General features: G+C 39.4%; 1 protein-coding gene across 1 annotated transcript; it reads left to right on the forward strand.

Moving 5' to 3' along the window:
* Positions 1-1003: 1003 nt before the first annotated feature.
* ZMPSTE24 (zinc metallopeptidase STE24) lies at positions 1004-26031 on the forward strand. The gene is made up of 10 exons (XM_037499737.1): positions 1004-1415; positions 3158-3304; positions 5450-5536; positions 8353-8469; positions 8861-9013; positions 11484-11625; positions 15973-16157; positions 19653-19757; positions 22050-22193; positions 25520-26031. Exons 1-10 carry the CDS (start codon positions 1293-1295, stop codon positions 25742-25744), a joined length of 1428 nt encoding a protein of 475 aa, XP_037355634.1. The 5' UTR covers positions 1004-1292; the 3' UTR covers positions 25745-26031.
* Positions 26032-27782: the final 1751 nt, after the last annotated feature.

Genomic DNA, 27782 nt, shown 5'->3' on the forward strand with positions numbered 1-27782 from the left:
CACTTATACTGCTGTTATAGGACAGGGAGAGGGGCAGCCCAAACCCTGCAAACCTGCCTATTCTAAATGGGTTCTGCCATCCGCCGCATCAACACAAAACACATGAGACTAATGGGAAGGATCTTTAATAAAACTAGGAAACAATACAGGTAAGGCAAAGAGTCTAGTTTCTAAATGAAGCACCCAAAGTTACCCGTCCCCTCGTGGGTAAAAGTCCATCCATATGGGATCGGCCCAGAACAAGGCCCCAAAGCCTGCCACAAGTCTAAAGCATCTTCCAGTGGGGACCCACAGCAAAGGGTCACAAACAACCGGACAAGCCCGGAAGGAAAAGAGCAAAATCAACATCAAGATAAAAGCTGCCATTGTCACCTCCCCACAGGTCTCACCCACATCTGTGTCACCCAGTCCACGACCAAAAGACAAGCACAGTTTCTTCACGTGTCTCTAGGCTCCATGCGCCTCCTCCAGGTCCTCTGGCTCCATCCTGCTCCTTCCTCAGTCTCTTCTTCAGCTTCTCCTCTTCCTGCTCAGCTCCACCCTCCCTTGGGTGGGGCAGGGAACCTCCCCCTTTCCTGGGGACCACCCTGTTACACTGCTCCTTAACAATTCTTTCATTATTAAAGTATCCCAGGGATGAGTAAGCCACCATGCGAAAAGAACTAGTTTAAAGGAATGATTTTTAGAGCAGGGAAATCGGTACAGCTTCCCGTTCTTCCCAGTTACCTCAAGTGGCGACCTACTCTCAAGGGTTCCTTCTTAGCTCGGCCTACCAAGGGGCTCGTCCAGTCTGGGAGAGTAGGGCAGAGGCTGCAGTGCAGTCAGAGCTACCCCCTGAACCAAGGGATAGGAACGCTGCTCCTTTCCCTTCTAAGGAAAAAGTCGCACCGCTCTGCGGGGAACATGAGGAAAGCAGGAACCTTCGGCAGGAACCTAGCGTGGTGGGGAAGGGGAAGAGTGTTGGTGTGACGCGGCTCAGGGAGATCACGTCCGGCGCGGGAGGTGGGGCTGGCGGATGCCGGAACCGGCTTGGCTGGGCTCAGGCCCTTGGGCCTGCAGTGAGCAGGGCTGGGCTGGCCCGTTTCCCGTAGAAATTAGGCGGCCCTGGGGGCCGTGGGCATGGGCAGGAGTGCTTGTGTGACACTACTGACTGTGCAGAGGGTGGTGGAGAGGGGCGGTTGTCGGTGCTCGGAAGGGACAGATATTGTTGTGACACTGCGGCGACGCCCTGAGGGGACCGGTGTCTGTGTGGCACCGGAGCACGCTGTAGGAGCCGGCCGGACCGGGTGGCCATGGGGATGTGGACGTCTCTGGATGCGTTGTGTGAGGTGTCGGCCGAGAAGCTTATCTTCGGGGCCGTGCTGCTCTTCTCCTGGACAGTGTACCTTTGGGAGACTTTCTTAGCGCAACGACAGGTGAGCCTCGACAGGGCCCATCTTACCCCAACACCTGACCAGCCCTAGGGCCGCCTCGGCCACCATCCCAAGTCCCTGGAGGATTGCTGGGGCCCAGCACCAGCCTCGACCCAGCGGATCCCTACAGAGTCCCCTGACTTAGCCTTGAGGGGACCTGGTGTCTCAGGGACGAATTCCATAACGTGGTCATGGGACATAGTCTGGTGCGGGCCTTGAGAGTACGAAGTCTGGGCCTTATCAGGATTGAGCTCTGCTGTCTGCTCCACAGCTTTCTTAGGGTGTGGGGACACAGACACTCTTTATCACTGGCATTCCTTCAAAAGGAAGATGCCAACTTTTGGAAACAGACATTTGTGAAATTATGCCCAACCACAGGATTAGGAGATCATTTTGCAATCCTTCCAAGGACCTGCACTTTTTCCTTCTTTCCTTAAAAAGGTGTATTTTTTTGCCCAAAGAACAAAATTTTCTTGTTTTTATTAAAAGTGTCTATTATTTTTGTTAATAAAGTTAAAGCAGTACAATAGAAAGTAAACGTTACTTAGCAATTTCCTGGACATAATTCTAACTAACAGACTGATGAATTAGAAGTCTGAACTTTTAAATGAGATAGCTTTTAAGATTAGTTGATCACTTTACTGCTGTCTCTTGCTGTTGGTTTGTTTTACCCACCTCTTCCATTGTTGTCACTGAATTATGTCAACCAGAATGGTTATGAAAACTTTTCTCTTTTTATTTGATAGACTTTTTCCCAAGTAATACAGCCTTTTTCCTCTGCAAATTTCTTCTCTTATTTTACATAAGAGAATCTTTAAGTTGGAACTTGAGGATTTTCTCTATCTCTGGATGTTTGGTTATATCTTGATCTCCTTTAGTCTGTGATGCGCAAAGAAACTTTAAGCTGTGTAGCATGAGGTTATCTGATGTAACTTTTTGGATAGCTTCATTAGTATAGAATCTTGTAGACCTAAAGAAGATCTTTTGCATAAAGTAAATGTGTATGTAGTTGAGATATTGGGCTTGAGATATTGAACAATAATCTATCTTTAATAATAAGTCCAGTTACAGTAACTGCTTTTCCACAGTGTTTTGGTTACTGAGTTGTGCTTTAATACAGTGCCTTTTATCGAGGGTTTTGTAAGGTGCACAGCGCTATATAGAGAAACTATTTGTTGTGAAACCATTGTAGGAGATACTGTTCATTATTTTGTGTGTCTCTGTTCACTGTATTATGTCCCAAGGGCTGAAATTACCTTTTATAACTTAGTATAAGAATAAAGTTTGTCTTTCTTGAAGATCTAATAATGTTTTCAATTCCTTTCATTTGACTTCTAAACTTAACCACCAGCTGTAATACCTGCTAATAACCATGAGTATAATCATCAAATGTGCTTTCTTTGATTTTGTTTTCTATATTGTAGCAAGTGTGTTAGTTATATCTGGAATAAGTGGTGCCCATTGTGATGCTGTAATTTTGGTTTATATATGCAAACAATGTGTGGTGACAACCGTGATTTTAATTTTACCTGGCCAGATTCTCTTGTTTTGTTTTTACTTTCGTGCATCATTTGTTTTAGAGGCACTTGATCAAATACAATATCTTTCATTGTTATAAAGCAAATTCAAGAGGCTTAAGTGATAAGATAATGCTGTAAACCATTCAGTGTTTGATTGCAAATGACATTTATAATAATGAATTGGTTTGACTGTTTTATTAAAGTTTTTTCTTCTAAATATTTCAGAGAAGAGTATATAAAACAACAACTCATGTACCAATGGAATTAGGACAGATCATGGATTCAGAAACATTTGCAAAATCTCGACTGTATCAGCTGGATAAAAGTACTTTCAGCTTCTGGTCAGGACTCTATTCAGAGATTGAAGGCACAGTGAGTAATTTATGTCTTGGAGAGATAATCAAATCTAAATGATTTGTAATGTTTGTTTTCCTTTCTTATATTTGTAACACAAAATGATACCATACCTACAATCCCAGAATGTTTTCTTAACCTTTGTAATTGATAGAAATGGATGTGGAGTAGAAAAGCCAGAACATAATTGTTTAGTCAGATGAAAATTATAGAATATGGTTATTGTCACTCTGAGGCCAAGAAAGAACCTATGTTGTAAGTTGTTCTTGTAGCAGTCTCTACTCATCTTCCTACCTCTTATCTTAACTCTCTAATCTGTCCTCCACACTGAAGCCAAAGGAATCCTGAAACAAAATTCTGATCATTATTGTCCTATATGAAACCTTTCCCTGGCATGTTTCTCCTTCAAGGTGAATTTCAAATTTCCTGGACTTCTGAAGTCCAAATTTAATTGACATGGTTTATGATGTTCTTTTTTGACCGACTGTTGCTTACTTGAACTTGATCTTTCTTGCCTTCAAATTCTTTCCCCTTTTCTGTTGGTATCTCATACTTAGCTTGGTTTCTTAAAGCTTACCATTAGAAAGAATCAATATTAGTTGGAAAACCTGTTCTGTTTGAAAGCAAATTCATTAATCCCTGTTTAATGTTAACTAACACGAATAGGTTCAGATGTTTTGATCACAAAAAAAAAAGTGAAAAGATTAATTAGATTATTTTTTTAAAAGGTCTTGGTAATTTTCTCCTGAGGCAACATAAGCTGAGGTCTTGTGTGACCAATCACAGGTGTATTGTTCACACAAATGTGGATGGCAGAGTACCTAGAGAGAAAATATCCAACCTTAGTGACATAACTTGCTGATATCTCGTAGGTGCCAATAAAGAACAACTCAAGAAATGGAATGGTGGGAGAATAGAGTAGGGCAAAATAAAAAAATTCAAGTTGTTCTTTTCCAGTGTCTGCATGTTTCAGAAAGAGCAGTTTAATTTTTGTGAGCCTCATTTTTCTCAAGATGAGAAGTAGATGGATATTAAACCATATCATATAGTTTGTGGCAAAGACTAAATGAGTAACAATGTAAATGAAGAACTTAGTACAATGCTTAAACACCTAGCTATTACCTGGTTATTGAGTTTCTTAGGGTAAGCTACTTTAACCTCCTTGAGTTTCATTTGCCCCCTCTATTAAATATGGGTTACTATAGAAATTAAAGATGGGTTACTATACTCACTGGCCAGATTTTTTTTTTAAAGATTTATTTATTTATTTATACAAGCACTGGGTATAGTCAGAAGCACAGGAGGGTGAGAGAATTCACCAGAGTCAGAGCAGAGAGCAGAGCAGGCAGACTGATGAAGTACACTGCTGAGGGGAGCAGCGGGCGGCAGGAGAGGTCTGCGTGCCATGTGGGACCCTCACCCGGTGGCCAAGGATCGAACCGGTGCTGCGGAGGCTGCGGGCAGCTTCATAACCCAGCGCTTAACCGCTGCGCCATCACTGGGGAGGCCCCTGAATTTTTTTTTTTAAGATTTATTTATTTTTATACAAGAGCTGGGGTACAGGCCAGAGGCATGGGAGGGTGAGAGGATTCACCAGAGACAGAGTGGGGAACAGAATAGGCAGACTGATGAAATACACTGCTGAGGGGAGCAGCGGGTGAGACAGGAGAGGTCTGCTGCGCCATGTGGGTAGCTCCCTGGCCGGGGATCAAACTCATGCTACAGTGGCTGAGGATAGCTTCATAGGTTGCATCTTAACCCCTTGTGCCACCAGGAAGGCCCTACAGCTGTGTTTTCTTTTTTTTAGATTTATTTATGCATACAAGAACTAGAGCATAGGCCAGAGATGTGGGGGGTGAGAGGATTCACTAGACAGACTGGGGAACAGAACAGGCAGATCGACTGAAATACACTGCTGAGGGGAGCAGCGGACGAGACAGGAGAGGTCCGCTGCGCCATGTGGGTTGCTCCCTGGCCTGGGATAGAACTTGTGCTGTAGTGGCTGCAGATAGCTTCATAGGTTGCATCACAATCCCTTGTGCTACCAGGGAGGCCCCTACAGCTGTATTTTCTTTAGAGATAATTATTGTTTTCTTTATAATGTGATCTCATATGCTAGTTGATAGTACTGCCCAAAGTGATCAAAGTCTACTTCTTTTATAGCTTATTCTTGTCTTTGGAGGAATCCCTTATCTCTGGAGACTCTCTGGACAATTCTGTGGCTATGCTGGCTTTGGATCAGAATATGAGGTATGTAATTCATTAACTATATTTGTCAATGTCTTTCTTTTTGCTTGGCCAACTTTATACTAAAGTTCATTTTTTGTCTCCTGTGATATCTTCGGTTATGTGTAAAGGAATAGGTAAACTAATTTTAAAGAGTGGTTTATGCATAAGGTTAAATGAGATATTAAGAAAGAATGAATCAGGTTATTTTAAATTAGTCCAATACTCCAAACATAGGTGACTTAACATATTAACTTGCAGAAGGACCTCTAACTTAAGGGATAAAGTTGATAAACTAAGGATAATGAGTGATATTTCAGAAGACGGCAATTAAGCAAAATGTCTAGATTTTCAGAAAGAGAAAGTAATAGGTTCTGTGTAGAATGCTAAACTCGATATCAATACCTTATCAAAATTCTACAGTGAATTATTAAAGAAGAGATTTATGAACTTTTAAAAAGATAGAGCTCAGGGCCTCCCCCTGTGGCGCAGTGGTTGAGCGCTGGGTTGCAAAGCTGCCCGCAGCCTCTGCAGTGCCGGTTCTATCCCCAGCCTTCTGGGGGAGGGTCCCACATGGCGCGCAGACCTCTCCTGCCGCCCTCTGCTCCCCTCAGCAGTGTATCTCGTCCTTCTGCCTGTTCTGCTCTCCGCTCTGGCTCTGGTGAATTCTCTCACCCTCCCGCGCTTCTGACTGTACCAGTGCTTGTATAAATAAATAATCTTTAAAAAAAAAAGATAGAGCTCAGTTATAGTTCCACAGCAGCTGGTGAGGGGCATAGGATAAAATGTTTTGTCATTAATCTGAAAAATTAAAGACAAGGAAATAACCATAAGTAGTAGTCTCAGTAAATAAAATAAGTGAGTGAGGGCCTCCCTGGTGGTATAGGGGTTAAGTCTCTGCACTATCGCTAGAACAGTATGAGTTCTATCCTGGCCAGGCAGCTAACCCACATATGGCACAGCAGACCTCTTCTGTCTTACCCATTGCTCTCCTCAGCAGTGTATTTCAGTGAATCTGTCTGTTCTGCTCCCCACTCTGTCTCTGATGAGTCCTCTTACACCCAGCACCTCTGGCCTGCACCCCAGTTCTTCTATACATAAATAAATAAATCTTTTTGTGTGTGAAAGATTTATTTATTTATGCATATAAGAGCTGGGGTGTAGGTAGCAGGTGAGACAGGAGAGCTCTGCTGTGCCATGTGGGTCAATTCCCTGGCCAGGGATTGAACTGGAGTTGTAGTGGCTGTGGATAGATAGCGTCATAGTGCTAAGCCTTAACCCCTGGCGCCACCAGGGAGACCCAAACTTTTTTTTTTTAAAGAATTATTACTTAATTGTAAGATTTTTATTTTATTTATTTTGTATAGAAGAACTGGGGTATAGGCCAGAGGTGGGGGCTGGTTGTAAGAGGATTCACCAAAGACAGAGTGGGGAGCAGAACAGGCAGGTCCACTGAAACACACTGCTGAGGAGAGCAAGCAGGTGAGACAGGAGAGGTCTGCTGCGCCTTGTTGGCTAACTCCCTGGCTTGGCTGGAACTCAAGCTGAGACCTCCACCCCTGAGCCACCAGGGAGGCCCTGCATATAAAATAACTTGAGGAAGAACCCATATTCACATCATTTTTATCAGCATACTATTATTACTGATCTATTTTATCATGAATTATTAATTTCTTACTCCCTTACTTACTCCCTTCCCTTCACCACCTGTTCTGCTCCCTACTCTGTCTCTGATGAATCCTCTCACCCCCCTCCCCCCCACCTCTGGCCTACACCTCAGTTCTTATATGCATAAATAAATAAAATAGATCTGTTAAAAAAAAGGAAAAATATCTTGTATGCAGTATTTTCAGACTGGTTGAATGTGGGTAACTGAAACCATGGAAAGTGAAACTGCAGAAACTGCTATACATTTTCTTAGGACAACTGAGTGAAAAGACATACATGATTTGAGTATTTAGTATAAACAAACCTTTAAATTATTAAAACAAAAGCATACTATAAATTTTACAGTGTAACCTATATTACATTAGAAACCACAGAGATAAATTTCAGTAGATTTAAAGTTCCTCTGTAGAAACAACTGGCATTATCAAATTTAAAAGGCAAACTACAAATTGGGATAATTACTCCATGTCACTAATCAAGAATTAATACACCCAACATAAAAAGAGCTTTTTAAAGAAAGTCTGCTTTAGAAAATTGAGTACATAAAATTCAATAGAAAAATGGGTATAGAGGGCCTCCCCGGTGGCGCAGTGGTTGAGCACTGGGTTCCGAAGCTGCCCGCAGCCTCTGCAGCGCTGGTTCGATCCCCGGCTGCTCCCCAGCCACTGGAGGAGGGTCCCACATGGCGCGCAGACCTCTCCTGTCGCCCGCTGCTCCCCTCAGCAGTGTACTTCGGTCCTTCTGCCTGCTCTGCTCCCCGCTCTGGCTCTGGTGAATTCTCTCACCCTCCTTGTGCTTCTGACTGTACCCAGTGCATGTATGTATAAATAAATAAATCTTTAAAAAAAAAGAAAAATGGGTATAGGAAAAAATATACAAAGGCAGAAATTTATATCATTATTAAACACATGAAAATATAAATCCACACTGACATCAAGTAACTTTCATACAGTACCTGTATAATAAAAGAAGAATTTTTCTGTTGCCTCCTCTCACAAGTAAGTCTTAAGGGTAGAGGTGATGTTTTCAGACTTGTAATACCCACAAACCAAGAACATTGCTTGTGATATAGTAAGTATTCAGTAAATATTTGTTGATGTATTCACTAATAATTCATTTGAAGATGAATTACATTATAATTTCAAAGCTACAATTTTTTTTCTTATATTTAGATTACTCAGTCCTTGGTGTTTCTGCTGTTGGCTACACTTTTCAGTGCATTAACTGGTTTGCCATGGAGTCTTTATAATACTTTTGTCATAGAAGAAAAACACGGTTTCAATCAACAGGTATAATGGAGAATGCAAATATTCTCTCTGTTATATGTGTGCATCTTTGGTGCTTTTGTTCTCTTCTGGTAATAATTGAAACATAATTTGCTATTTTAGAGTATGAATTAACTGAGAATAAAGAAATTGCAGATATGGTAAAGATAGTTTTAAGTCTTGCCATAAACTTTTCTAGTATTGTATAGTGTTTTTCAGCTAATACTATTTAAATGAGTTTAAATAACATTTAAATGTAAAAAAAGACTAACTTAAGCTACCTACTATGATATAATATAGTTTCACTGCCTGTTAACTTTTAAAATTGCTCCAATAATATATCCTTTGTATTAACTAATAGTTATTTAAAAAGCAGTTTCTCAGTTTTTTTAATGATGTTTTCTTCTTTTTTCAGACTTTGGGGTTCTTTTTGAAAGATGCAATCAAGAAATTCGTTGTAACTCAGTGCATTTTATTGCCTGTATCTTCACTTCTACTTTACATTATTAAAATTGGAGGTGACTATTTTTTTATTTATGCCTGGCTCTTCACATTAGTTGTTTCTCTGGTGAGTAAAATCTGAGTTTCATTTTCTTTTACAGAAGTTCCTTGATAAGATAATTGTGATTTAATCTTCATTAGCATAAAAACAGTTAAGATGCAGATGAAGTATAAATTGGTACAATACAAATTCCTCACTTAGTTTTCTGCTTTTGAGTATAGAAGCCAGAGAGTCGACAATAGATTTTCTTCTCCTTATGCTGACATAGTTCCTAGAAGCTAGTTGTTAATGAACCAGTTGTCAGGCAATTTGGAGCTGTGCATTTGTGAGTTGCCAGAATGGATGATTCAATTTGATAATTGAATGACACTTGTCTGAGCGCCAATGCCTGGCAGTCATGGTTGTTTTGTTTTGTTTTGTTTTTTTAAAGATTGATTGATTGATTGATTTTTAGGGATTTATTTATTTATTTATTTATACAAGCACTGGGTACAGTCAGAACTGCGGGAGGGCGAGAGAATTCACCAGAGCCAGAGCGGGGAGCAGAGCAGGCAGAAGGACCGAGGTATACTACTGAGGGGAGCAGCGGGCGGCAGGAGAGGTCTGCGTGCCATGTGGGACCCTCCTCCGGTGGCCGGGAGCAGCCAGGGATTGAACCGGCGCTGCAGAGGCTGCGGGCAGCTTCGCAACCCAGCGCTCAACCGCTGCGCTACCGGGGAGGCCCTCATAGTTGTTTTGATGAGAGGATTAGATTTAAGAGGGACAGGAAGAGGAAAGCATAAATGTTTCTGGTTTTCTGCCCTCCTCCCCCTGCCTTTCCCTTTCTCTGTTCTTCCTTTCTCCCTGTTCTCAGTTTTTTCCCCCCACTGCCTCATCTCCTTCCCTCTCTTCCTTCTTTTTTATTAAAAAAGATTTATTTATTTATGCGTACAAGAACTGTTACAGGCCAGAGTTGTGGAGGGTGAGAGGATTCTTCAGAGACAGAGCTGGGAGCAGAACAGCAGATCTACTGAAATACACTGCTGATAGGAGCAGCGGGCACGACACGAGAGGTGTGCTGCGCCATGTGGGTCGCTCCCTGGCTGGCCTGGGATCGAACTCGTGCTGCAGTGGCTGCCGATAGCTTCACAGTATTGTGCCTAACCCCTTGAGCCACCAGTGAGACCCCTCCCCTCCTTCTCTTTCCCTTTTCCTCTCACACCTCTTATCCATTTTTTCCTTCCTCACATTTCTTTTTCTCTTCTCTTTCCCATGTTCTAATATATACACACTATGGCACAATGAAAATGGTCTGTTCACAGCCCCCAGAAAATAACATCTATAAGTTCTTCAGCTCCATAGATGATGAGGTTTATTTATTCATTTATTTTTAAAGATTCATTTATTTATGCATACAAGAACTGGGGTGTAAGCCAGAGGTACGGCGGGGGTGAGTGCAGGGGGGCGCTGTGGGAGGACCCACCAGAGAGAGCAGGGAACAGAACAGGCAGAATCACTGAAACACACTGCTGAGGAGAGCAGTGGGCCAGCCAGGAGAGGTCTGCTGAGCCATGTGGGTTGCTCCCTGGCTGGCTGGAGATCAAACACGTGCTTACAGTGGCTGGCGATATAGCACGGTCTTAACCCCTGCGCCACCAGGGAGGCCCCTGATGAGGTTTATTTTAATCTGAATTCTGGTGATGCTCATTGCTTCATTTGGCAGTGGTGGGATCAAGACCAGAAAATGGACTCAAGTTGGATTTATAGCTAGAGTGTTGATGTGAGAGGAAAGAGAGCAGAGAAATGCTCCACATTGCTTAAGGAATGCTAGTTCAACTAAAATGTGCTGTTGTGAACTACATGTAACTAATTTTAACAGACCAACCAAAAAAAAAAAAAAAAGCACAGAGGGGCCTCCCTGATGGTGCAGGGGTTAAAGTCTCAGCACTATCAAGCTATCGCCAGCCACTGCAGCATGAGTTAGATCCCTGGCCACAGAGCTAACCCACATGGCATGGCAGACCTCTCCTGTCTCTTGCCCACTGCTCCCCTCAGGAGTCTTTCAGTAGATCTGTCTGGTCTGCTTCCCATTCTGTCTCTGGTGAATCCTCTCATCCCTGCACCTTTGGCCTATACCCCATTTCTACACAAAAATAAATAAATCAAAATCTTAAAAAAAAAAAAAAAAACAAACACGGCACAGAGTCATGCTCTAGTAATTAATTTTTAGCAGACTTCAGATCTTTCATGGTTATGCTAAAAGGTAGAATTCCAGGTTATGATGATGGGATAATGAACTGTCAGAAATCTCCAAGATAGTTCTGAATGGATCATTTGGCTTTTCAATTCTTATCACCTAGAGACTGCTCATTTTTATTTAATTTATTAGATATTGAGCATTTACTATCTGGGACTATTTGGGGTTGGGAAAACCATAGTAAATTAGACTAGTCCCAGGACCAGAATCACAGAGTTGTTTTAATATAATTCAATCTGTATAATGAGTAGTTTTTCTTTGAGAACATATTTATAGGTTATTCTGACATTTATTTTTCAGGTACTTGTCACAATCTATGCTGATTATATTGCCCCTTTATTTGACAAATATACACCTCTGCCTGAGGGAAAACTTAAACAAGAAATTGAAGTAATGGCGAAGAGTATTGACTTTCCTTTGACTAAGGTGTATGTTGTTGAAGGTAAGGCTATCTAGGGATAAGAAGCTTTTATTCAAATGGTTTGTTTTATTTGAGTATCTTATTCATAAATTTTAATGAAGGATTATCAGGTTTTTTTTTTTTTAAATAGCTTTTTTTTTTTATAGAGGCATGCTTTATTTATTTGTTTGCTGGTTTGTTTGTTTGTTTTGTTTATACAAGCACTGGGTACAGTCAGAAGCACGGGAGGGTGAGAGAATTCACCAGAGCCAGAGCGGGGAGCAGAGCAGGCAGAAGGACCGAGGTACACTGCTGAGGGGAGCAGCGGGCGGCAGGAGAGGTCTGCACGCCATGTGGGACCCTCCTCCGGTGGCCGGGGAGCAGCCGGGGATCGAACCGGCGCCGCAGAGGCCGCGGGCAGCTTCGCAACCCAGCGCTCAACTGCTGCGCCACCGGGGAGGCCCGATTATCAGGTTTTTAAAAATTAATTATTTAAAGGTTAGGGGTTTACATTTTGGCTTTTTATTATTTATAGGAATTGATGACATAAGCCAGAGACAGAAGTTGGTGGCCTGATGCCAAATCCTGCTCTTGCTTGCAGCTGGGTTTGGTCAGCTTTACATACTGTTTTTAATTTTTGGCCTAGACCTTTATTACTGTTATGTCTATTGGACTTGTTTATTTACTTCTGTTACCTATCTGGCTCCTTTAGGTAATTGAGTTGGACTCGTATAGATTCTGTTTAGCACCGTTTTGGGGACTAATAAAGAAAACCAATGTTATTGTAATTGTCTTTTTTTTTTTTAAAGATTTATTTTATTTATTTATACAAGCACTGGGTACAGTCAGAAGTGTGGGAGGGCGAGAGAATTCACCAGAGCCAGAGCGGGGAGCAGAGCAGGCAGAAGGACCGAAGTACACTGCTAAGGGGAGCAGTGGGTGGCAGGAGAGGTCTGCACGCCATGTGGGACCCTCCTCCAGTGGCCAGAGAGCAGCCAGGGATCGAACCGGCGCTGCAGAGGCTGCGGGCAGCTTCGCAACCCAGCGCTCAACCGCTGCGCCACCGGGGAGGCCCCTTGTAATTGTCTTTTGCCACAAAAACTCCAGTGTTCTAAAGGGCACTGACTTTACCAGCAGATTACCAAAAACTATTGTACCACTGGGTACATCACATTCATTAGACTCGGTTTTGTTTTTTTTTTCAATGATTGTTTTTAAAAGTTAAGCTTTCTATTAGCTTTCATAAAACTACTAAAGTATCAAGGAAGCCTATAAAGATGTGGAGGAAAACTGTAGTGTGGCACTATGACTTGAGATCTCTATTAAAATCCATGTAAATGAATGAGACCGCCTACCAGCTGTGGGATCTTTGACAGATCACCTTTACCCCTCTAAGTTTTAGTTTTTTGGTTTTTTTTTTTTAAAGATTTATTTATTTATGCATACAAGAGCTGGGGTACAGACCAGAGATAGTGGGAGGTGAGAGGATTCACCAGAGAGAGAGTGGGGAACAGAACAGGCAGACCGACTGAAATACACTGCTGAAGGGAGCAGTGGGCGACATAGGAGAGGTCTGTTTCGCCATGTGGGTTGCTCTCTGGCCTGCTGGGATCAGCCAGGGATCTAACTCAAGCTGCAGAGGCTGTGGATTGCTTCATAGTGCGGTGCTTAACCCCTTGCGCCACCAGGGAGGCCCCTCTAAGTTTTATTTTTGCCTCCTCTAAACCATGGTTTGGCAAGTGTTTTCTGTAAAGTACTATATGGTAAACATTGTAGGCTTTGCAGGTCATATGGTCTCCGTCAAAACTATTCAACTGTTATCGTTTTAGTGAAAAGCTGCCATAGCTATATAAACAAATGAATATGGCTGCATTCTAATAAAAGTCTAAAAATAAGCAACAGGTTGGATTTGACTTTTCAGCCATAGTTTGCCCATTTGTCCTCTCAACTAAAAAATTACCAGAGAAAACCAGCTGTATAAGATGAAGGAGTAGAAACTGAGAGTAATGGCTTGGTCAGGGGAGAACAGAGATGATCACAGCTGGAGAGGATGAATTAACTGCAACTAGAAGAGTATAGAAAATCTCAGACATATAGTAACTAAGGCTGTACAGCCTGACTGAAAGTACAGTTTGAGCATATTGTGGGGAAATGGTAGAAAAAGAAGCCAATTCATACTTACTTCATTAAGCCTCTGAGATTACTACTCTCTTAGGTAATTTTAAACTAGAAGCACACTATGCACAATAGAACAATCTCTGAGGGACTTTCGCCCAAGGGGCAAACTAAGTTGCTGATTACTTAAGTTATAATCAGATAACATAAACAACAGCTAATGATATGACAAGAGAGGTAATTGATAAGATGTATGATGTAAACCATTGATGCTATATGAGTCTAGATGAAATGGGGAAAGCTACATGGAAGATTATAACATGAGCTGCAACTTTATGAAAAATCAAAATTTGACTCTAGTCCCAAAGATTCTGACTTAGTAAATGCTTCTAGTATTTACTTCTAATAAATGCCCATAGGTGATTTTATTATAGGTGTTCCTTGGGCTACTCTTTGAGTACTCTTGAATCAGTGGGAGATATTAAGATATTAATTCCTTTTTATTTATATGCATATAATCTGCATACTTCCATGAATAACTTCAGGCAACTTTTGAGATATCTTTTAATTAGTTTAAAAATTAGAATTAAAGATGGAAATGAGATAGAAGTATAAGATCTCAGAATGATATATAGCACCACTTATTTGACTCTTCCTGGCAAAAAAACCAAAAGGTAAGTAACTAGATAAGTAATTAAGTAAATGCTATTTATCAAGGCCTTTAGGCTTTTCTAAAGGCTTTTAGATTCTAAACATACTGCTAAATATGTTTTTCATTAGAAATATCAGTAGGGGGCCTCCCTGGTGGCGCAGCTGTGGAGCACTGGGCTGCGAAACTGCCTGCAGAGCCTTCAGCCTCTGCAGCACTGGTTGGACCAGCTGCCAGAAGGGTCCCTCATGGCGCGCAGACCTTTCCTGCCTCGCCCACTGCTCCCCTCAGCAGTGTATTTTATCAGTCTGCCTGTTCTGTTCCCCCCTCTGGCTCTGGTGAGTTCTCTCACCCTCCTGCACTTCTGACTGTACCCAGTGCTTGTATTAATTAATTAATTAATTAATTAATTTTTTAAAAAAAGAAATATCTGTAGGTACAAAACTCCTATTTTCCATGAGAGAGCTCAAATTCTCAAGAGAAATAAATGTCTTTTTTAAAAAGTATATTAGTAATAATAGTTTAGATAGATCAAGCAGTATTACAAATTAGATATTTTTTTCCCAAAGATTTTATTTATGCATACAAGAACTTGGGGTACAGGCCAGAGGTACAGGGGGTGAGAGGATTCACCAGAGACAGAGTGGGGAGCAGAACAGGCAGATTGACTGAAATACACTGCTGAGGGGAGCAGCTGGTAAGACAGGAGAGGTCTGCTGCACCATGTGGGTATTTCCCTGGCCCGGGATCAAACTCGTGCTGCAGTGGCTGCGTATTGCTTTATAGGTCTCATCTTAACCCCTTGAGCCACCAGGAAGGCCACAAATTAGATTTCTTATATAGCCTTTAATCCAATTCATTGATTTGGATATTGGCTTTTACTAAACAGGAACATCAAGTTTCTTACTGATATATTTACACAACTAATACATGGCAGAGCTAAGATTTGAACCCAAAGTCTGCTCTTAACCAATAAATTGTGGAGTATTCAGAAAAATACAAGGAAGAAAATAAAAATCAACCATAGTTCAGTTTCTGCTAACTACTATTTAAAAGTTAAGTATTTTTCCCAGTCTTTTTAAAAAGAACTTTAATTCTTTTTCTGATATAGAAATAAACTTATTTTAAAAGCTTTGGGAAAAAGAAAAATATAAAAGAGGAAACAAAAGTACGTAGTTCTAGAACCCAGTAATAAACACTTCAATATTCTGACATATTTCTTAATAGGCTTGTTTATGCTTTACTATTTACATGACAGTAATGGAATGTTAAGTATATGAAGTGTTATATCCTCATATATTTGTCAACATTTTCCTGTTAAAATTTTTTGAAAGTATAATTATTATAGTGTTACTATAATTTAATCCTTCCACTGCTGTTGCATATGTAGGTTTTACTTGTTTATTTATTGTTATAAAATTGCAATAAGCATGAATATTTGTTGGCAAGACTGCAGAATACTAGACACTCCATTATTAGTGGTGATTTTTGTTGATATAATTTTCGTCAAGTATTAAACAACTTGAACATGTAAATGTTCTTCAGTAATTCACTTTCTAGGAGTCTCTCCAAAGGACCCCAAACTTTTTAATTATTTTCCATGCTTTGAACTGTCTTTTTCTTAGGATCTAAACGCTCTTCCCACAGCAATGCTTACTTTTATGGCTTCTTCAAGAACAAGAGAATAGTTTTGTTTGACACTCTACTGGAAGAGTATTCTTTACTAAACAAAGATACCCAGGAGGATTCTGGCATGGAACCCCACAATGATGGCGAAGGGGACAGTGAAGAAATAAAAGCTAAAGTTAAAGTGAGTTCTTTTTTCCCTAAGAGATTCTGGCTTAGTTTTTATGAATAGTTCCTTCAGCAACTCAGTATCAATTTCTACATAGTGAGTATTGAAATCAGGAAGACTGAACATAAGGAAACTCAAACACCATGGCCCTTTTATGATTCTGGCATTTGGTAGATTATCACTGTTATTACCTACTACCTAACAACCTTGTAAGATTTTCCAAAATGTACACAATAAGACTCGGAGCATAAATTTTGGGTTATAAGTGATCTTTAAAATAGGGACCTTATATATAACACACACACACACACACACACACACACACACCTTGTTAAGTTTCTGATCAAAGTCCCAGAAGCAGGATAAAGAAGAGAGAAACATATAATTTTTAACTTCATTGAATTGTAGTAATTATAGACTCTGACAATGGAGAGGCGTGGCTTTGAGTCCTAGTTCTGTCATTTAGTGGTTGTGTGGCCTTTGGTACATTATGTAATTTGTTTAAAAAATGTTTATAAAATGTTATACTCTGCTGAGATACTTTCTTTGGCATTAAGAATAAAAAAAATACAGGAGCAAATCTTGTAGTCTGAAGAAGAGAACATCATATAATCAGAGTACAATATAATTGCTACAGTGAAGCTATCTATATATACTGGATACAGTGAGGCACAAGAGAAGATATTTCTTAAATCTAACAGAGTCTGAGAAAACTTTTCTGAGTCCTTTCCTAAATGAGGTTAGCAACTGCTAATTATCAAGCAGTAGATGAGAATAAATAGTGTATGCGTGTGGTGGAAGTTTAGGAAACTGATTTATCCAGCTGCTGTTAATCACCTTTGTACAACACAGTGGTGGGTGCAAAAGTAGTTTTAAGTCTGGATGATGTAAAGAAGTTGAATTTTTAAATTTGTAACAAATTTAAAGAAGCAAACTAAAGTTTTACAGGAGAATCCATGGTTTAAACTGGGAAGCAGAATAAACATAATAGCCTAAAGGACTGTTATGTTATATAGAATGAGGCTAATGATACCTGCCTTAAAATAGTGGAGATTAATGAACTGTATGTAAAATACCTAGTGTGTGTGTGTATATATATATATATATATATATATATATATATATATATATATAAAATGTTTGGTATGTTGACCATTAAGTAGTAGAGGCTATTCTAATTATTATTAAACACAACAGCCATGTTTTTGCTTATTTCTAAAGTAATAGAAATGTTAATAAACATCAGTAACAAATCAGTAATCCAGCTAACCAGTCTGTTTTTCTAATCTTTCTAAATTATCATTTTCTTCATCATTCTCTTCTTATTGGATAGGGATTATATTTCCTTTTTTTTTTTTTTTTTTTTTTTTTGCCATTAAAGCTGTTTTCACAGTGAATATCCTTGTATGTAATTCATTATTTGCACTTCTTAATTTTTCCTTAGGATTAAATGTCTATTAATTAGTGCTTTAATTTTTTACTCCTTTTTAATAGCCGTGTCCTGAAGGTAAATGTACTTGTGTATCTCTTAGCCATTTAAGGAACTAGGTTAGTTATCTCATTCTTTTCTTTCTCTACCAAATGTACTCTGACCTAAATTTCAATATTTAAAAGGAAAAGAGATAATAAAAATGTAAATAGCATCTAGCAAATTGTTTTAATATATCTTGTTCATACATCTATCCAGCCTCTCTTTAAGTGGTGAAAAAAAAGTCAGTTTCAAATTCACCTCTTTTTTTGTACTTCACCCTTTTAAGTAATTGAGTTTATTTCAAAACTTGCAGCCTTTACTTTCTAGGATATATCTAATTATTTGTTGCAGGATACTTTATGTGTCAGTAGATCAAGCTTACTATTTTGTTCAAATCTTTATATATTTATTGAAAGTTAACACCCTCTACTATGACAGATTTCAAAGATTTTTTTAATTTAAATAGCTCAGTTTTGAATTAATATATTCTGAGGTATTAGTTATTATTATTATTCTGAGTGGTATTAGTTACATGCAAATTTAGAATTAAAATATCCTGGTAAATCGAACCCATTTTCACTCTATTGTGACCTTTTTTATTTATGCTTTTTTGCCTGTAAGTCAATTTTGTATGATATTAATATAGTTACACCAACTTTCTTTTGGTTAATGGTGTCCCTTGTGGAATTTTGAAAATTCTTGACCATTTTGTCTTTGGATATTGCTTCTTTTCAATTCTCTCTACTCTCTCTTTCTGAATTTCCAGTTAGATACTTTACCTTCTCATTCTGTATCCCTTTAGTGCTAAACACTTATGTATTTTCTGTCATTTTGTCTGTTGGGATAAATCTTTATGTATTTTTTTAAATATATATATTTTTAAAAACATTTTTTATTTATTTATACAAGCACTTGGTACAGTCAGAAGCGCGGGCGGGTGAGAGAATTCACCAGAGCTAGAGTGGAGAGCAGAACAGGCAGACTGACGAAATACACTGCTGAGGGGAGCAGCGAGCTCAACAGGAGATGTCTGCGCGCCATGTGGGGCCCTCGCCGGTGGCCAGGAATCGAACCGGCGCTGCAGAGGCTGTGGGCAACTTTGCAGCCCAGCGCTCAACTGCTGTGCCACCAGGAGAGGCCCTAAATATATTTTTTTTAAGATTTATTTATGCATACAAGAACTGGGGTACAGGCCAGAGGTGCAGAGTTGGTGAGAAGAATCACCAGAGACAGAGTGGGGAATAGAACAGGCAGACTGACTGAAATACACTATTGAGGGGAGCAGCAGGCGAGGCAACAGAGGTCTGCTGCACCATGTGGGTAGCTCCCTGGCCGTCCAGGGATTGAACTCATGCTGCAGAGGCTGCGGATGGCTTCACAATGCTGTTCTTAACCCCTTGCGCCACCAGGGAGGCCCTCTTGGGATAAATCTTTAATGATTTATTTATTTATGCATACAAGAACTGGGGTGTAGGCTAGAGGTGCAGTAGGTGAGAGGATTCACCACAGACAGTGGGGGCAAAACAGTGGGGGGAGCAGCAGGTGAGACAGGAGAGGTCTGCTGTGCCATGTGGGTCAGCTCCCTGGGATTGAACTCATGCTGCAGTGGCTGGCAATAACTTGATAGTGCTGAGATTTTAACCCCTGTACCACCAGGGAAGCCTGCCCAGTTCTTGTTTTAGCCACCATCCTCATTTCCCTCAGTTCCTAAAGTATTTAGCGCTATTAGTTCCCAAGCCCTTTGAAGACTCTGGGGTATAAATCAGGCTGGATTTTGATCCACTACTGGCTTAAGATTCATCTTTCTTTAGTCTGCTTATTCTGTTGTCTTTTGTCCCTGAAGTGATTTCAGAGAATGTTCGGTAAGTGAATGAACAGGTTTTCATAAAAATCTGATTTTCTTCTTAAGTTAGACTCTAAGAAGGGCTCTTACTAGGGTAAAATATGTAAACTTTTTGAAGATTTAAAAAAAATTTTATTGCGGCAACATTGGTTCACATCGCTATATTAATTTGTTTTCAATTTGTTCTTTGATTCAGAATAAGAAACAAGGATGTAAGAATGAGGAGGTGCTTGCTGTATTAGGTCATGAACTGGGGCATTGGAAGTTGGGACACACAGTCAAAAATATCATTATTAGCCAGGTAAGTTTGGAGTTTGGAGTGTCAATTCTCTTTTTTTTGAAGAATGGCAGATATGAGAGAGAGGACACAGTTTATAGCCAAGCTACCTGCCTTCCCAACATTGCTCCTGAAATTACTACCTGTGTGACCTTAGCCAAGTTCGTGAACCTGTTTGCTCCTTATTGAAATCCCTTATTAAATGATAATTCATCATGGAACTGATATAAAAATTAAATGAATTAATACATTGTAAGAGTTTGGAGTAGTACCTGCAATGTCATACATAACTACATAAATATTTATTGTTATCATCATCATCATCATCCATAATCTTCACAGCAACCATGAAGATCAAAAGAAGTAACCCTCGATAAGTTGGACATTAAAATGATCTTTTAAAAAGTCTTTTTCTGATTTGAAAATCTTTATACATCCTTTGAAAAGCAATTGGGAAATATAATCAATAACAAAGAGGCAAGTGACAGTTTCTATAACATTCTTCCACAACAGTAATCATGCCTTTAAACCAACAGTGACCAGTTTTCAGGCTTCAAGTGAAATAGTACTGTATCTTTTTGACTGTTTCTGCATATATGTGACTGTAATTAAGTCTTTTTTTTTTTTTTAAGATTTATTTATTTATTTATACAAGCACTGGGTACAGTCAGAAGCGCGGGAGGGTGAAAGAATTCACCAGAGCCAGAGCAGGGAGCAGAACAGGCAGAAGGACTGAAGTACACTGCTGAGGGGAGCAGCGGGCGGCAGGAGAGGTCTGTGCACCATTTGGGACCCTCGCCCTGCGGCCAGGGATTGAACTGGCGCTGCAGAGGCTGCGGGCAGCTTCGCAACCCAGCACTCAACCGCTGCGCCACCGGGGAGGCCCTGTAATTAAGTCTTAAGTGGGTTTTAAATTAATTCCTTGGCTTGAAGCTAGGTTGTTTGATGATGTAGCAGTAAGACATTAATAAATTCAAATCCAAGTTCAGTGTAAATATTCAGTCTAATAAGGAAAATCACTCCCCTTTAATGAAGGAGGGGGTTCAGTGCACTCATGCATTTTAAGCCCTATTCTAAACTGGCAGCTTTTTGAGTCATCTGATAAATAGTTTGGAACAGCACTGTTAAATACGGTGTATGTGGCCTCTAAGACCCTAGAGGGTAAAGGAAAAAAGAATGGTATTTGTTCTCCAAATTTACTCCAGGGTTTTATTTTGTTCAGAATTTTGATTCTCCCCTTCACCCCCTTCTCATTTATTGTTAAAGAAAAAGCTGCATTTTCCTTGGACCTTTTTAACTCTTTAGTACAGTTCAGTGTAATTCCTAAAAAGAATTCAAAGGAGGCTTATTTCTTTGGCACTTCCACATCAAGGTTAGGTAGAAGACCTTTTGCTTGCTCATGGTCTAGTGCAAACAAAACCAGCATCCATTTGGCCCTTACTTATAGAAAGAATATCATCTCATTTCTATTGACCACTTTATTTTTTAAAAGAATTGGGCCTCCTCGGTGGCGCAGCGGTTGAACACTGGGTTGTGAAGCTGCCCGCAGCCTCTGCAGCGCTAGTTCGATCCCCGGCTGTTCCCCGGCCACCGGAGGCGGGTCCCACATGGCACGCAGACCTCTCCTGCCGCCCGCTACTCCCCTCAGCAGTGTGCTTCGGTCCTTCTGCCTGCTCTGATCCCTGCTCTGGCTCTGGGGAATTCTCTCACCCTCCAACGCTTCTGACTGTACCCAGTGCTTGTATAAATAAATAAATCTTAAAAAAAAAAAGTCTTTAAAAGAATTATAAAAAGAATTATTTATTTATGCATACAAGAGCTGGGGCACAGCCAGAGGTGTGGGGGGTGAGAGGATTCACTAGAGACAGAATGGGGAACAGAACAGGCAGATTGACTGAAATACACTGTTGAGGGGAACAGTGGGCGAGACAGGAGAGGTCTGCTGCGCCATGTGGGTAGCTCCCTGGCCGGGGATTGAACTCGTGCTGTAGTAGCTGTGGATAGCTTTATAGGTTGCATTTTAACCCCTTGCACCACCAGGGAGGCCCACTATTGACCACTTTAAATCCTCAATCATAGGACACGCCATTTAAGCCTGTCCTTATAGAAAACTGTACAATTTCTATATTCTGGGAAATTTGATGTTCTTTTCCAATAAAAGTAAACTATTAAAGCACCTAAGTAGCGCTTCCATGATCACACAAGCTCTATTCTTAAATTACACCATGGTGTCCTGTTCTACTTTCTTGGTACTTCTGATCCCATGGTGAAATCACCTTGGTAATGACTTAGAATTTTTTTTGCCTATTTTTCTAGATGAATTCTTTCCTGTGTTTTTTCCTGTTTGCTGTATTAATTGGCCGAAAGGAGCTCTTTGCTGCATTTGGTTTTTATAACAGCCAGCCCACCTTAATTGGACTATTGATCATCTTCCAGTTTATTTTTTCACCTTACAATGAGGTAATGTATAGTCTTTAGTGTAATAATAATCTCATATATACCCCGCCTGCTTCAAATTTCGAGCCTATTGGGTAATTAAAAAAGAAGTAAAACTGTATAGTTTTAACAAGTAGATGAAACAAAATCTTTTAGTCCTTTGGTTAACTTGCCAGTATAAGAAAGCAGCAGAAAACCCAATCCCAAATAAACAAATGTTTGTATACCATTAGAGGGAAAGTGAAGGGTTAGATTATACTGTTGAAAACTGTGAAGAACACATACCTTAGAGATGTGATAGATGGAGATTAGCTAGTGGAATGCTATGTTCTAGATCACATTTTTACCAGTACTTCTGTGTGTGAGGTGACAAAGGAAATACTAATTGAGTGTATGTGTGACCAGATAAGGGAGGTTGTATGATCGTGTTCCTCTAATGTTCTCTGACCACTTGCTACAGACACTAAGTCTGAACTGGGTATGTTTTGGTAAGTGAAGTTGAACCTCTGCTCTGTGGTTGCTCAGGGGGGTACTTTGTACAAGTGATAAGACATGGATTAATGAAACTATTAACAAATTTGATAATGGCAAGCTATGACATTTAGTAAGTCTTGCAAATTAAGTCAAGTAATAATATTGGGTATCTTGAGATATCTCTATTCAGATACCTTTCTTGGAACAGGTTTGTAGAATTAAAATTTTATGATACGTTAAATCAATTCTAATTCTTCATAAAAAGAGGGAAAAGGGGATCTAGTCACCAGGAAAAAAATGGAGAGGAATAGATCATATTTGTATATCATTGTGCACGTACACTACACAGATTTTTCAGAAAACTGATTTTTATTGTATTTAAACTCTGAATGTTTTTTTTTAAAAGATTTATTTATTTTATACAAGAACCGGCGTACATGCCAGAGATGCAGGGGGTGAGAGGATTCACCAGAGACAGAGTGGAGAACAGAACAGGCAAACTCACGAAATACACTGCTGAGGGGAGCAGCGGGCGAGACATGAGAGGTCTGCTGTGCCATTCGGGTTGCTCCCTGGCTGGCCAGGGATCAAACTCATACTGCAGTGGCTGCTGATTGCTTCATAGTGTGGTGCTTAACCCCTTGCACTCCAAGGGAGGCTGTTTTAATTTTTTATTGAAAATATTTATTAAGTCTCTTATATAGTTTTGTTATTATGCTATATATACTATAGCTATATGCTATTATGATATGCTTAAAGGGGTTACAGAACACCTTATAATGATGTTGTCATTTCTGTCTTCTATCACAATTCAAAAATACCTTGAGGACACTGAGCTATGCCCAGACTGCTCTGCTTTTGAAGTGGTGGTGCTATTTATTTAACTACTTTAATTGTGTCTTCCTTCACTGTCATACTGATCATCCTTGCTATATCAATGTGACTTTTCTATTACAGTCATTATCTCATTCTAATTTACTAAGTAAACATAGACTGGGAAATCAGGTAACTCATTAAGTAAGAATTATTAGACCTGAGTGGAAAGGTCATATTATAAGTAAAGGCATGAAAAGTGTTAGTATTTATACTTTGGGGTATCTAAGTTGACTGTTCAGAGGGTTTTTTTGGTGTGCTTGTTTGTTTCTTTATATTGAATGGTCAAGTTCACTTTAAAAAATGTCTAAATAAATGTGTAGGGTATTAGTGTAGTTTGAAATGTAAGTTTGAAATACTAGTTTATAGAGATATTAGCAACTATTTTAAAAATCTTGGAGATATTAGCAACTATTTTAAAAATCTTGGAGAGCCCAGGAGGTATGTTTCAAGAAGACTAGATATTTAAATAGAAATACCTTGTGTAATGTCAGTATTTAAGAGGTCGTGGCAGGAAAGATGTTTTCTTAAGGAAAGTGGGAACTCTGCCCTTATAGTAAGAAGAGTTTGGAAATCTGCAGCACTCAGAGGTACAGGTTAGTATCTGTTTATTTATGGGTTGCAGTGAAATTCAAAGAACTGCTCGCCTGGGGTACTTAAAATCATAAGAGAGATCTCAATTAATGATTCTAGTCCAAAAAGTATATTCAACATTTGGAAAGAAATTTCAGGTAGAAAACAAGACATTAGTCTACGGCCATACCACCCTGAACGCGCCCGATCTCGTCTGATCTCGGAAGCTAAGCAGGGTCGGGCCTGGTTAGTACTTGGATGGGAGAAAACAAGACATTAATTTTGAACCTATCTAAGTAGGTATCAGGAACTCCCAAACTTAATTTGAAGCTGAGTTTGCTAGAGACTTAATATTCTGTTTTAATGTTGCCATCATGCCAGTCAACTTGCAAACACTTGGGTATGCTAAGAAATTACTTTTCCCTTAGAAATTTGTTTTCAAATGAAATTTGTCCCCTTCATAGTGATTATCATTGAAGACTGGGTATTTATTGCGGTGATGCTGCCATATCTCAAACTACTTTAGGAAATTCAATTTTGAGATTGTCATTAGAAGCTGTTGCATATATTTTTTAAAAGATTTATTTTTATTTATTTATGCATACAAAAGCTGGGGTGTAGGCCAGAAGTGTGGGGCGGGGGGCAGGGGTGGGCCGGGGGTAAGAGGATTCACCAGAGACAGAGTGGGGAGCAGAACAGGCAGATTGACTGAAATACACTGCCAAGGGGAGCAGTGGGCGAGACTGGAGAGGTCTGCTATGCCATGTGGGTTAGCTCCCTGGCTGGGGATCAGACTCAAGCTGTAGCTGCAGTAGCTGCCGATAGCATCATAGTGCTGAGACTTAACCCCTTGTGTGACCAGGGAAGCCCAACTGTTGCATATTTTTTTTTAGAATATTCTAGTAAAGACTGTCCTTTAAAAAGTGGCTAGGTGATCAAGAATATGAAAAAAAAAAAAGTCTGCCTATAAATTACCATGTCTTAACTCAGGCTCTGAGGAAGGTGGTACATAGGCCCTAGAGTCACTAAGAATTTCGGCGCCACCAGAGTCAAATTGTATGACCTTCCAAATTAAAGTTAGCTAGCATTTCTGAACTTCACCTTCCTCATCAAAAAATAGGAGTAAGAGGAATTACCTTGTAGGAGTGTTGGAGAATATATGCCTCATTCATCCTGACACATTCTCAAAAATTTCTATTTTTTAGTAACATTAACATTCATTTGGATATATATCCATTTCTAACCTGTTTGTGGGAAAATAATCAATTTATAATAATTCCTACACCTTTGATACTCTTAATACTGAGGATCTTTGTTTTGACCTACTTTCTTATTTTGTACTGAACTTCCTTTACAGTCTTAACTGATGAAACCTTCAGTGACAGTAAAAAGATTGGCAATAATTAAAACTTTTTTATTTACTTTTTCAGGTTCTTTCTTTTTGCCTAACAGTTCTAAGCCGCAGGTTTGAGTTTCAAGCTGATGCATTTGCCAAGAAACTTGGGAAGGCTAAAGACTTATATTCTGCTTTAATCAAACTAAACAAAGACAACTTGGGATTCCCTGTTTCTGACTGGCTGTTTTCAATGTGGCATTATTCTCATCCTCCGCTGCTAGAGAGACTTCAAGCTTTGAAGAATTCAAAACAAGACTGAGTTGCCCAAGAAAAACATTTTTGATTATTTCTGTCCTGGCAGCATGTTCCATCTCTTTTGATGGTTTTAATTTTTTTTTTTTAAGAAATATTATTAAGTACAAAAAGGTCCAGATTTAAATATGTTTAATATCTCATTTCAAAAATGATTTTAATTTTCCATTTCTTAAAGTAAACACTAGATGAAATTTTGAGGCTTAATGTTTTTAAAGGCATAGTTTTATCTTTAACCTGCAATTTACCATCAACTTGTAAAGTTGTCTGAGGAAATATAGAAACTGTTTTATTACATGGCTTATATAGAATGTGCATATAAAGTGTTTGGGGGCATATGTTTAAAAGAGGGAGCACCACCTTCATAGTCCTCTCCGGAAGGCAGGAACAGTGGTCTTGAATCATAGTGCCCACACGTAAGTTGTGACTTGTTTTTATTTTTATGCTGTTAGGATTTTACCTGGCCAATCAGTGTTCTAAATAAGGAAGAAAGGTAATAATTGGTAAGACTGATATTATTTCAACGATCGTTCACATATGCTCTATGCTCACCGATGCTTCTCCATGCTATCTTGCTACACTGATCAAGGGTTTTCAGTAGTCCTCTGAAATTAGAAATTATGTATAGAATGTTTTAAATCTTTCGGTTTTGTTTTTACTTTTTAAGACAATCTCAGTCTTTATCTTTCCACCTGTTGGGTATTGGTCCCACTACGGGTAAACTAGTATTTTTCAAAACATTCAACTTTTTATGATTCATCTTTTATCCAATAAATAGTGCATCTCTTAGCAGAAATTGCCATCTTGAATAGATTTTGGTATTTTAAAAGTGGTGTAATGTGGATAGAAGAAAAAATGGCATTTTAAGAGACATAAGGGTGAAATACTGATGACTCTTTAATGATATTACAGGAAAAATATAGTTTTCTATCACTTCAAGGACAGAAGAGTTTGTTTTTATTTTTGTAATTTTCATTAGTAAATCATAACAACTGTTTAATCAGACCTGATTCCATTTTTGAAAATTATATTTCTTGATACGCAAATAATTTTTATTTTCCAAGCATGTGTCATTAAAGATTTCTTTTCCAGTTTTGAAGCTGTGTGTTCAACTGCTTCACATCTCTGACCACTTTCTGAATGAGAACTTACTTTGTGCCTAGGGCTTCCACCCACTGGTAATGTTTACCTACTGGGCATTTATTCCAAAGTGGGATCAACTGTACATCCCTGATATCTACCAGTAAGTATATTGCTCAGCTGATATTTGGGTGATGTGATGTCTTTTCATGGAATACACTAAAAATAAAGATCTAGTTTAGTAATGCATTATTTATTTTCATAAGGCTAAAGAGGAGCAGTCCTATGGTTTTATCCAGCGTCCTTTATCTGTGAATTCATGCTCTGATAACTGCCTTTCCTTCCTTCTGTGCCTTTAAATACAAATTTTGGTTCTGCACAATTGAAACATTAAAAATTGCCAATGCACATTGATGTTCTTTGTCTTAATTTAATAAAATTTGTGCGTTGTTACCTAGATGTATGTGTATCACCCTAGAGGAACTGAGTGCTAGTACTTGAAGAGTAGTGTGAAGAAACAGCTTCACGGGGCTGGTTAAGAGTAGAATGGCACGTTTACAGGATGCTTAGCATAGTACCTGATAATAATAAACTCAGTAACCGATTAGTAGCAATAATAATAATGGCTAATGATGATGATATTAAACAATTCACCATAATTACTGTTGTATAAATAAATACAAAACCCAAAGTGCCTGATCAAGTGGCATTTGGGGTGGAGAGGTTTGCCGGAGGACACAGTCACAGAGGATTAAGGTGAAAGAGGAGTGTTAGCGAGACAAAGATGGACATGGGAACAGGGAACAGCACCAACAGAAACATGAGAACATGGGACATGTTAGGAATTGGGAAGAGTTAGGAGTGAGAAATAAAGCTGGAGGGGAAGTGGACAGGGTCTAAGGGTTTTATGTGCCTTTACAAAGCTTATGGCTATTATCCTGAATAATATGGTCATTCATTTAGCT

The sequence above is a fragment of the Talpa occidentalis genome, unplaced genomic scaffold (assembly GCF_014898055.3).
Source record: "Talpa occidentalis isolate TD23 unplaced genomic scaffold, MPIMG_talOcc4v2.1 talOcc4.9, whole genome shotgun sequence".
NCBI lineage: Eukaryota > Metazoa > Chordata > Mammalia > Eulipotyphla > Talpidae > Talpa > Talpa occidentalis.